This window comes from Anser brachyrhynchus, assembly GCF_964034855.1.
Source record: "Anser brachyrhynchus genome assembly, chromosome: 1".
NCBI lineage: Eukaryota > Metazoa > Chordata > Aves > Anseriformes > Anatidae > Anser > Anser brachyrhynchus.
The window spans coordinates 89502860-89515417 of record NC_137694.1 but is presented as its reverse complement, the minus strand read 5'-3'; the positions used below and the strand labels follow the sequence as shown (position 1 = coordinate 89515417).

Below are 12558 nucleotides of genomic sequence, written 5' to 3'. Positions count from 1 at the left end.
GGGTGGGGGGGGGAGTTTGGTTCTTTGGGAAGCCAGGAGTTGGACTCAGTGATCCTTGTGGGTCCCTTCCAATTGAGATATTCTATGATTCAATTTTTCTGGATAGTTCCTAGGTACGCACTCCAGTGACTAGGAGTCCCACTCCTCTGGTCAGTTCTGGCTCCACCTGGAATTCCTTTTTCCACTTTGAATTTCAGGCTAGTGGAGCTACGGGTTTGGGGATTTTTTTCTGCTACTTCCACCACAATGGGTCAGTTCACTCTTACAGGAGGTGTACTTCCCTGCTACCCTTTTTTTTTTTCTTTTTACAGAAAGATTGTGTGAAAGGTCTTGGAGATGGGAACAACCTCTCCCAATTCCATATAGAAACCTTACTTGTTCTTGAAACTTAGTTGGCCTCACTTACTAGTTTTCTACATATTTATACGGGATTTTTCCTGTGTAAAAGTTCATGTAGGCCTTGAATCATCTGATGATCGGGATTTTACTGAAAATGAACACTTGACTCGTAAGTAATATTTTCCTCTTCCGCAGAAAAAGATGAACAAATAATCGTTCTTTTCACCGTGATTCTAAATGGTACCCCTTTTTCCTTTACTTTTATTGTTATTTATTACTTTGCTCTAAAAAATATAAACTAAACTCATACTTCCTGTATTTTCTCAATCTAGTAGACTGAGGGCCAACCATTACCTTCTTTGTAATGTTGAACTAGGTAGACACAGAAAATTCTACTGCTTAATGCAGTCGAAATGCATCTTCAGAAATCTAGCTTTAAAGAATAAAATATATATATTGATACTGTGCATATTACAAGAGAAGAATTTGTAGGGTGGATGTATTACTGGACTATAGTATTTGAATTCATGTTTGAATGATGACGTGTAAGGTCCTTATCTTGCTATTGTACTCACAATTGCATGTTACGGGTAATTTGAACATGTGCTTTGACATGTTTTGTATGTACACCTCTATATACTTAATAGAAAATTTTAAAATGCTGTACTGTGATTTAACCAAAGTAACTGCAAAGATGAGAAAGTTGGTCAGCTTTTCAATTCCTAACTGCTTTCTCAATTTTAAGCTCATTTCTTTTTAGTAGGCAAGTAATCTTAAATGTGTATTCATAACTGATGTGTTCCAAGTATGCTAAGCCATGAACATGAATAGCATGTATTTTGATGTTTTATAATATTATCATAGTCTGGCATTTTAAGTGATATTTATCAATAAGCCAAAACCCCATTCATTACATTAGTTTACATTTAGAATGCCATAAGAGAACAGTATGTCCAAAAGGCCACACTAAAACTTCTTGTGGGACAATATTTCTGGACACAGAACTACAACTTTGCTGTCTTTTTATAAGAAGACACTCATGTTTAGTGGTATATTGTTGTTGGTGGAAAGCTGGCTCAATTTTGTTGAAGATATTTTGGTGTTGTTGGTAATCCTTTATGGTAGCATATTATGTATTGAATTAGGCGTTCAGTAATTTTTAATGTTTAGCATGTGAATAGCTTTTCATAGATGTGTTTTTGATTTCTGAGCTCTTTAGCTACATTGATGAAACTTAAAAACAACAACAACAACAACAAAAACAAATTCCTACTTTAGCTCCTAACTGTAAGACAGAAAATTTGTAAGGGTAAAGAGATAACATGATACCTGTGGCAGATTTATTTTTCTTATAAAAAGAAATAAGTGTAATACAGAGCCTATGGGCCAGAAATGTAACATCTGTCTGTACAATTTGCTGTGTCTACAGTGAGTGTAAGGCAGGACAGTCTGTACATGTACCTCAGACCCACCAAGTTGGAGTGGCTGCATCCCAGCTGCTGACCGCTGCAGGCGCTTGGCCTGTGCAGTGCTCCTGAGCAGTGGGAATTGCTTGGAGGACTGCTGGAGAACCAGCCCACAAGCGTGCCAAATGGGACCGTTATAGGAAATTTTTCAGCACAGGGGATTGAAACAGATGCCCAGGAATATTTTCAGGTGTATTGAATTTACCACTAGAACCATAGATGGCCAGTGTGTCTTCTATTGAAGCCACATTAGAGACTTTATTAACAGAAGTTTATTGCAGAGCTTCTGAAAACTGTCGTACTCTTCTGTGGTTGGTATCAGCTTCTAACTACAGTTTTTCCTCTAATCTTTAAGTAAATAATTGTTTTTAACTAGACCATAAATGCAAATACATGTGTGTGTCTAGATTGCCTCTGTATATGTATAATTTTTATCTTTCTTGATTTTTATCACAATCTGATTTATTTTCAGTGGGATGCCATAACTGAAATGGATGAACACAATCGTCCCATTCATACATACCAGGTATGTAACGTGATGGAACCGAACCAAAACAACTGGCTGCGAACAAACTGGATCTCCCGTGATGCTGCACAGAAAATTTATGTGGAAATGAAGTTTACCCTGAGGGACTGCAACAGTATTCCGTGGGTACTGGGAACCTGCAAGGAAACTTTTAATCTCTACTACATGGAATCAGATGAATCTCATGGATTAAAATTCAAGCCAAACCAGTACACTAAAATTGATACTATTGCAGCTGATGAGAGCTTTACCCAGATGGACTTGGGTGACCGCATTCTTAAACTCAACACAGAAGTTCGTGAGGTTGGGCCAATAAACAAGAAAGGATTTTATCTTGCTTTTCAAGACATTGGAGCGTGCATTGCTTTGGTCTCAGTCCGTGTTTATTACAAAAAGTGCCCTTTCACGGTCCGTAACTTGGCTATGTTCCCTGATACTATTCCAAGGGTTGATTCTTCCTCTTTGGTGGAAGTGCGGGGCTCCTGTGTGAAGAGCGCTGAGGAACGTGATACCCCAAAATTGTACTGTGGAGCAGACGGGGATTGGCTTGTGCCTCTTGGACGATGTATCTGCAGTGTAGGATATGAAGAACTCGATGGTTCCTGCCACGGTAAGAAAACAATGTTTGATTAAAAGTAGTCTTATGTTATTATATGAACAGTCAATAGCCCATTGTGTCTGGGAAATGTTGCATCACATTTTCAAGGAATGCCTCTTATCCAGAAATAAGCAATATCACTTAAAAATCACTATATTGTTGGTTTCAAAGAAAACAGTTACTAAAGATTATTTTCATTTTGTTGAAGATAGATTTTTGTTGAATTGTGTATATTCCTACAGTGTAGATGTTTATAGGCCAGTTGGTCACCACGGTTCCTTTTATAATTAGTGGAGATCAGTGTGTATGTTGGAGCAGATTCTTCTCATCTGTTTTAGATGCATACGTCAGGATGAGATAAGCAGTGATGGAAATGATCTTTTTCCCCCTTTGTTCTCAGAAAGGGAAATTTAGTCACCTAATTCAGACTTAGGTCTTTCCTGTAGGCGCATGAAGATGAAGTATTCACCTGAAGAGGTGACACTGTCATCCATGCTTTGGTGGGTTTTAATGCTTCCATGTGTAATGTGTTACAGAAATTCTGTAACTGAGTTCAATTGGAGAAGTTTGAGTCCCTATTCAGAATTAAAGCAAAAAGTTAACAATAGTCAAAATTGTCATTACCTTATGTCATACTACGTATCTAGTACTGGTGTTTCCCAAAGACTAAGGTAAGAATACAGTAAGCCAAACTGCTGATGAACTGTCAGTGCGTCGGAGTTAGTTGCTGAATGTTGTTTGCCACCTTCTTGTATCTTAAGAGCTCTGTCTTAGAAAAACTGTACTTGGTGATCTCCCTTTAAAACTTTCATGGAGACCTCTCCGTGTGCTGGCATGCGTAGAACAACATAGCACTGCACCTTGCTGTATGACAGAGAGCTAAGGATGTTTCAAATCAAGGCAGCAAATTGAAGATGGCTACAAAGGGAAATGTATCTTTCCTTATCAGCCTCTCACATTCGTAGGTAGGACAGAGGACACATGCAGGAGGAAAAAGTATGTCTTCTGCAGAATCCAGGTGCTGTTCTTCATTAATCCCCTTCTCTGCCACTCCTGAAAGGCTGGTTGTGTTCGTCAAACCTTGATAATTGGGCTTCATGCGCAAATGGGAAAATTCACGTTATTTCTGTTCATAACATGAATTTCTAAAACTTTTCAAGCACAGCACTGGACTCAATATACCCCAATCCTGTGACCTTTTGTGCATTCAATTTGAGACTAACATCTATGGAGAATGTGTGTGTGTTGAGACTTATTTTTCCACCTGCCAGGCCTTCTGAATAGGTGATACTTACTGCTTGGGTAATACTTAATCATAAAAGGCATGCATTTTTTCATGCAATGGAGTTTCGTGGTAGTTGGTTGTTTTGTCAGCTTCAGAAACAGTGTACTAAAGAACACGTGTGCTTTTCAGCATTTTTTCTACCTTTCATAAGTTTCACATAGACTTTTTTTAAAAAAAGATACTCTTACTCTTCACTGTTGTAATGGATTGTAGAGAGAGCCTTAATAGCCATTGAGATACTAACCTGCTTTGGTTTAATTTTGTGTTTTAGCAAAAAGGAAAAAAAAAAAAGGGTCCATGTCTATAAATTATGCAAGTGAGATTTCTGTTGCCTAAATACTGTGCTCAAGAGCTACTCAGGTTTAAGTAAGCTGTGCAGTGACCTTGAGAGATATAGAATATTAAAAGCATGCTATACGTTGCAATCAGAGAATGAAATCTGCTTACTGTTTGTTGTCTAATCCCGCTGCTGTTAATTATCAAAATATACTCATTGCAAAGTTTTGACAGTGCCATTACTGGAAAGAAATATAATTTTCTACAAAAGGTCAAAAGGTTTCTCTCTTAACGGGATAAGGATTTTCTTCAAGACATTAATACTCGTTGAATTTCTGTCCATTATGCGAGTCATACTCTAGAACTATACAGGAGCAATAAAACCAGCAACCAAAGCCTACATAAAACGTCAGGAAACCATTCTGCTGTGCATTGACTCCACTCATTTATCCAGTTGACTGTACAATCTGCTACTGAACAGGTACCTATTAAATTAAATGGAATATTTAGATGAGTATTCACATCTTACCTTTTTGCCCCGAGAGCAACAGATAACTATTTTAGATGATCATAATCTAATAGAGCTTCTATATATGTTTTGAAATCATTTCCATAGGTGTCTAATATTTTCCTTTCAGTTATATTCAATGTATTTTAATATTAGTACTACTTTTCCTGACAGTTTCTCAACGTTTGTCTTATTTCTTGGTGAATTTAACTTCGCTAATGCCCACTCTCTAGGATTTTGCTTAAGCAGTGACTTAAGAGTTTCTGTCAAGATGGTTGTGTTTCCCTTTGTGCCAAAGCTTGTAGCAGAGATGTGTGCTTGGGTGGCTGCAGATGCATTTTTACCATGTGAATTTTTGAGTATTGTGAACTAAGATCACCAGCTAAGCTGACAGCAGGCTTCCAGACAGCCCTAGCATCCTATTTTGAGAGCCTTGCTTCTAGGCTGAGGCAAGGATCGGAAGTTTGGAGTTAAAAAGATTTGTCACCAATCAATAAATCCTGAACCAACTTGTTCTTACTCATTACATCTTAAAGTACTTGAATGATACTACCTTTCTGTGGAAAGATTGTGAAATTTACGCTTGCCTTTTTTTCATAGAAACGTAAAGGTGAAAAAAAAAAACCCACACCTCTGCATCTATTTATTGATACAATATATTTTATACAATCATCATATATTCTTGGTTCCCTTTCTACCCTGCCAGCCCACCAAATCCAAACCTGAACCCTTTTATCCCTTCCATTCCACCATTACAAGTCTGAACATGGGAAGGGAAGTATTGGATGCTGTTCTCCAGGCTTTTCATAGGCATCCCAATACTGGATGTATTGGAGATAGAAGAGAAGGTTACAGATCAGAACTAATCTGAACTGATTGTCATTATTTTTCTCCTGTGTGACAGTAACTTTTAAGGTAACAGTATATTATTTTGGAATGTCTTCTGGCAAGTAGTTGGGTGGTGGGCAGCATATAGGCTAACACATGAATATTTTTCCTACCTCCAAATGGAGTCAAACTTTCAATTATACACTAGTGCGTAATTCAGTAAGGAACAGTAAGTTTTTGATGACGAGTATGGCTTATCTATCACAGATCTTAAAAAGTACATCTCTGTATTCAGGAAATACTACGTTGCATTACTACTTCAGTTATATAAATGAGTTGGTTTTATGCATCTCTCTTTGTCTGTGAAACTATCAGTATTCCTGATCCATTGTGTTTGCTTTAAAAGTGTAGTTTCAGACTGACAGTGCCTGGAGAACTGATAACTGGATTAAAATATCTGTATTTATTAAATGTCTACTTGAATGCATCTAGAACAGTTCAGAGATATGTTGATAGAGGTTTTTTATTGATTTGGGCACTGTCTTGCTTTAGTGAGGTCAATGGAAAAAGTCTTATTGACTGCAAGATGCTCATGGTTATTCATGTATCGTGTACATTTCTTAACGGCATAGCCTGGAGGGATAAAAAGCCATCTTCTCTGAACTGGTTCTTGGTTCATTAAGTGTTAATAAATGTGTAGGAACCAATAATTTGGCATTGCTAATCACAAACAGCTTGAATATGAAGCATTTGCTTTTTTAGATCATTGGTACCTGCCCCAGTAACAAGTGATTTAGTCATGGCATAAAAGGAAGAGCTGCTTCATAGGGTTCTAATAAACGTCAGTTAAAAGTAGCTAGTTCAATGCAGTATCTTCTTTGAATTTCAGTTCAAGACAAAGGTCATCCTGGACTTTAAAAAAAAAAAAAAAAAAAGGCATAATATATGCAGGCCATATGTTTATAAAAATCATAGAATGGCTTGGGTTGGAAAGGACCTTTAGAGATCATCTATTTTCAACCCCCTGCCATGGACAGGGATGCCACCTGCTTTTTGCATTTAAAAAGAAAAACAATAAGGAACAAAGGGTTACTTTTATTATTGTGAGCTAAGGAAAAATAGTGTCTTTTGTTGATTGATAAAAGTAGTTAGAGTGGATTTGACGGGCATCTGCAAAGCAAAAAGGATAACTGGATGTTTTGGAAAGCAAGACAAACATGTGGTTCTTACACTTAAAATAGTTTTAATGAAATATATTTTGTGACACTTCTCAAAATATAAATGAGTCCCTGCAAAGTTTGTTCTGTTATGCCTATTTGAGTTCTGGTTATATTAGTCATCATATAAACCTGACAGTTCAGAGAACTGAACTGTTCTCTTAAGTATGATATATTAATAATTAGCTGATTGTTAACTGAAGTTTGATTTATTTTTTTTAATGATTGACCAAAAAGTATCTCAATTAATCAAGGTTAGCAATTAATTCAACTATATACAGCAAACACTAATTATTATAGCCGCCTTAACGTTTATTTTAGACTCTCAATCAACCAAATAAATGCAATACAGAAGTGTGTTTTAACTTTTTCAAGTAGAGTTTTCTTGAGGAGTATTCTCAGGAGCTGTTGTCCCTTAACTTCCCCCCTTCCCCTCAATAATGTAGCATTGTTGAGGAAACTCTTAAAATGTATTTTAACAGGCATTGACAGACTTAGTTTAATTAAAACAAATATAATGAGAAATAGAAATGTGATTGAGTTATATGAACTTTAGTTGCCTGAACAACACTTCCTAGGGATACTAACACATGAAAATATTTAGAGTTTGATTAAATGAACAAATACTTTTGTTATTCATTACTCAAAATTGTGGTAGTGTTTCTGTGTTAGGATTTGTCTTGGCAGCCTGTCTTCAGTCTTTTTGTCTGATTCAATTAGAAAGCATTTTCACTTTGCAAATACAAACTAACCCTTCTCATCATATGTGAGCTGATAGTGTGACTCCCTGGTTAGTACAATACTTGCCAGTAATAAAGATACTTCACAAACCCTAGTGAGCTATGGTATGGAAATGTGGCAACTGCCTTGTGACAGTTTATTAAAACCATGCAAGCTCATGATATGGTCATGCTTTAGTTAGCTATCTGCTGGCATAAGAAAAGCAAAATGCACCTGCAGTGGAATGGCAAGCTTCCTGATACTTACAGAGATATAATACTGAATTGGGTTCTTTTGTTTGTTTGCTTTTTTCCTCTGGAGTATTTATTTACTTTTGAGATCCATTTTTCTTTGCTAGCCCTTAGGCACTGAATAAAAGCATGTAAAGGAAAACCACAGAAGATCTTGGACTACAAAAAAGTGGCTAAATAAGATTAAATCTTAATTTTCTTTTTTAAGAGAAAACCCTTCCACAGTAGTAGTCAGTGTCCTTCCTGCAGCAGAAGTGGGACACTGTTCACTCCAGCACAATAGAACATTTTACAACGAGGGGTGCAATTAGCTGCAGGCTGTTTGGGATAGCCAAAGGTGTGGGCACTTGTCTGCGATGATCTACTGACTATTCTTTATTGTCACACAATGGGCAGCTGCAGAAGGTCCTGGGACTTCTTGCAGCTAGGTGGCTGCATTAGCTGATATAGCATGTCTCCTAGACTGCCACAGGTGATTCTCTTGCAGATGTAACTTACTTCAAGTCTTGAGTACTCTTTCCTTTTAAAATACAAGATAGACAAATAGGGATGTTGATAATGCAAGCCTATGAGTTCAACAAAAAAATAAATTCTAACTGAAACCTCATTTCCTCCTGAAATTGAAGTCTTGCAAGTGAAATCTCATAGTGAGCCCACACGCAAGGTAAAAGATAAGTCACTGCAGTCTGCAGGTACTGCAGCATGGTGCAGAAAGCCAGTGGCAATTTGTGAAGGAGCAAGAGGAGAGGTGAGTGGGAGCATGGATGAAGGTTATGGCAGCAGTGATGTGAGAAAGTTCAGAATGAGTGATCAGGTATGGTGATGTGCCCAACAGCATTAACTCCACGGTTATTCTTCAGTATCCCTTTGTTTCCGAAGCACAAAGACATGATATGTTTTGTGTAGCAGATGTCCCCAGTGACATCCCAGAGAGTAGGGGGAATGAGGAGGTTGCCAAATTCACCAAATTCTCCCCCATTCTAGAGTGACTGAGAAGGGGGTTGCTTATCACAATCTTTTACGTTAATCCTCCAGAAGATACCAATGCAGAACTGTTTTTGTTTCTTTAATAGTCTCTGTGATTTACTGTGCAATTCCAAAACCAAGTAGTTGCATTATTTTTTAAAGCAAACAGCCATATCATTTATTGGAATTTATAGCGAACTCCTGAATATGCAAGTGCTCTGGAAGAGGTTCACACTTCTTTTTTCTACACTTAGAAATGATGGGTTACTATACGTAATTCATGTGAGTCCGAAAAACTTTAGACTTCACTGTTTCCAATTTCACTGTTTTCAATGAAAGTGCCTTTAGACCTTTCATTGTTAGCGCGGGGGGTGAGGAAGAGCATGCTCTCTTGCCTGTGTTAGGCTATGCAGTATATGGGAACACTCACTACATACTTGAATTTTAAATGTGGATAAAATGTCATTGCCATTTGAAATTTCAAAATAGTTTTTAGGTTGAATTACTAGAAGTTTTTTTAGTATAATCCTATAGCGTGCCTGAAAAAAATAGGAATTGTGGATAATAGCAACTCTATAGGTAAGAGTACAGAAAAGCAGTAATGACTTGTTCAAAGTTTCTGAATATGCTTAACAACAAATAACTGCTAATGTACCGCCAAAGATCAGACCTGATTTGAACTCAAGAATTATATACATTAGGAAAATGGCAATATAAAGGTAGTTCAAGCATAAATGGTAGTTTAGTCAGGTGATTATTTGGGGGTGGAAGGGCAGAGTACTGGTAGCACTTCTATGTTCATTGCATACTACTTTTAATTTTTTATTGTGTTTTAATTTTAATTTAATTTTGTTGTGTGCTAAGCTGTTTCATGCTGTATCTTTGTGCCCTGTGTAACAGGATAGTTCCTGCAAAGCATTTGAAGATATGCATGTTTATTTAAATTTATTTTAAATTTCTAGTGTTATATATTTTATATTGTTTTAAAACTAAGGATATTTCTTACCTTTGTTACTAAAATTATTTACTTTTTTTATTTTTACCCCAGCAAAATTCTGGGAATTAAGTAAGTACCTAAGGACAATTGTTTTCCATGACTCCGTGGGTTAGCAGCCAGAAAAATCTCAGTGACACAGACGTTCACATTGTAGCTCAGACCCAACCCTTTTTACTTAATCTGTGGCTGTCTATAGGTTTTTTTCAGTCAAATTGTAACACAACAAATCTGATAAAAACAATTGAAAGGGGTGCTGCTTAAGAAGTAAGGATTTAAAAAAATATGTATATATATATATATTTAATTTTATCAATGAAACTAAGCTGATGCAAATAACATGTTCATTTATTGTGTTCTTCTCTTATCATAGTGACTAACCTTGTGTTAATTCAAGCAAATAAGGAAACTTACAGTAGCCACCACAACCTTGTTTCTAGTATATTTCATCGTAAGAATACAAATGAAAGCCTGCATCTGAATAAAGTGTGCGTATATGATAAACTTATTTGCAAACTGAATTAATCTTAAGAAATTACTATTTTTCACTTTCATTCAGAAATGTGTGTTAAAATACTGTTAGTATGAAACGTGCTTTGATAATAGAAACATGAAGCCAACTTAGGTAAAATAACAAGTTTCAAACAGATAATGTCATTGATGTACATCTGTGCGTATAGACTTGAAGTTTTAGGAGCAAAACCATGCTGATTACTCTGTGTTGCCTCTTATTTTTATTAGTATATGTTTTGCTGGGCGTTGATCATCCCAGCTATCCTCAAAATATACTAGGCAAAAATTCTGAATAGTGCAGTGATTAATTTTGTTGTTGTTGTTTATGACTCAGTAATAGAGCTTCATGATTCAATGTTAGCAGCAGCCCATAGTGTATTGCAATTATTTGTTCTAGCTGTGCTGAAAGTAGTAGCGTACAGTGATGGTTGCAAGCAAAACTTAATGCTACAGGAAACAATTTTTCCTTGAGTTTTGTAAAATATATATAAATACACACAAATGTTCATATATTTATTCAACTGTGTATAGAACAAACACATTTAAAAGTTGTCTGACTTGCTGTTTTTTAAACTTGCTATGCAGATTTCTCAGCACTTTGCAGTGTTTTTTCCCTGTTCCTTAGGCTCTCCTGGGGCAGGCCTCCTCAGTGCAGTGTAGGAGCGTGGGGCTGTGTCCTGGGGTGGTGACACATGCAATGATGCTGGTTTAGGTCTCCAGGCTCTCTCTCTGTAGGTGCAAATCAGCTCCTATGCTGGGCAGAGCAAGTGGTTGAAGTGTCAGGGCAGGAAACACGGGCAGGGGCTGTGGATCTACTTCATGAATCTTTTGTAAACCTGTGTGCAGATGGATTTCCCTATGTATAGCGAGACTCAATCTTCCAATGGTTACAGTCCAGTCATAACTGAGTTCTCAGTCAAGCCTTATATTTGGCTTGCCGGTGCCAGAACAGTCATTTAGTGAAATCTTGTGTTGTTAAACTCCCAAAGGTTTATTTGTCAGAAAAATATGCAAGTTGCTTGCATATTGGTAAAATGGGGATAACAGGAAGACAGACAGGCTGGGTGCTGTGGTGTGGAGATGGGTGAAGAAGGCAGGCATTAACCCTAAATTCCTGTCTGATTTTCCTCACTATGATGGAATTTGCCCTTAAAATGTATGTCGTGTACTCAAAAGACTGAAAGAAGCAGTACCTGTCAGTCCTGGGGTAATACAGCTTTTTCTTGCTTGCCACATAAACTTTACTTCTTCTGGGAGTCACTAGCTAAAGCTTGAGCTCAAACATTTGAGATTAATTTGACTTGGAAATTGTTCATTGAACTTCACACATGATCAATCTCAACTGTTTCAACAGTCAGATATATTGTATGTGGGCAGGTTTTGCTTGAGAGAAAACCATGGCCTGCTGTATTTAATGGCTGTAGATGTTCACTGTTGGTTGCAGCTATCTTGTCTGAGCTATAGGAAGCTTTCCTCCAGCTGGAGAAACATAATGCGGTTGTCTCATGACTGAGCACATTTTCCTCAACTCAAGGTTTCCTCAACTGCAGTGCTAAACCTTTTCAAGAAGGAAATCTTAATGGCTCAAGAAGGAAATCTAAATGGCTCAGGAGTGGTCTGTTTCCACGTGCCTGAAGACGAGCCAGCGAGGAAGAAGACCGGCCTGGCTGAACAGAGAGTTGTGGCTCGAGCTTAGGAGAAAAAAGAGGGTTTATAATCTTTGGAGAAGAGGGCGGGCCGCTCAGGAGGACTATAAGGATGTTGCGAGGCTGTGCAGGGACAAAATTAGAAAGGCTGGAGCTCAATCTGGCTACTGCTGTTAAAGATAACAAAAAATGTTTTTACAAATACATCAACACAAAAAGGAGGACTAAGGAGAATCTCCATCCTTTACTGGATGCGGGGGAGAAACTTAGTTACGAAAGATGAGGAAAAGGCTGACGTGCTTAATGCCTTCTTTGCCTCAGTCTTTAGCGGCAAAACCAGTTGTTCTCTGGATACCCAGTACCCTGAGCTGGTGGAAGGGGATGGGGAGCAGAATGTGGCCCTCACTATCCATGAGGAAATGGTT

General features: G+C 37.5%; 1 protein-coding gene across 14 annotated transcripts in view; it reads left to right on the top strand.

Annotated features, from left to right (window-relative positions):
- Positions 1–12558, top strand: part of EPHA6 (EPH receptor A6) — a 568875-nt gene that overhangs the window by 176043 nt on the left and 380274 nt on the right. For all 14 annotated transcript variants that reach the window (XR_013952651.1, XR_013952652.1, XM_080597214.1 and 11 more), the window contains one exon: positions 2278–2941. Coding sequence is in view for 12 of the 14 variants with exons in the window: in XM_080597214.1 (XP_080453340.1) it covers positions 2278–2941 (664 nt within the window). In the remaining 2 variants the exon portion in view is untranslated. The remainder of the gene's footprint in view (positions 1–2277; positions 2942–12558) is intronic.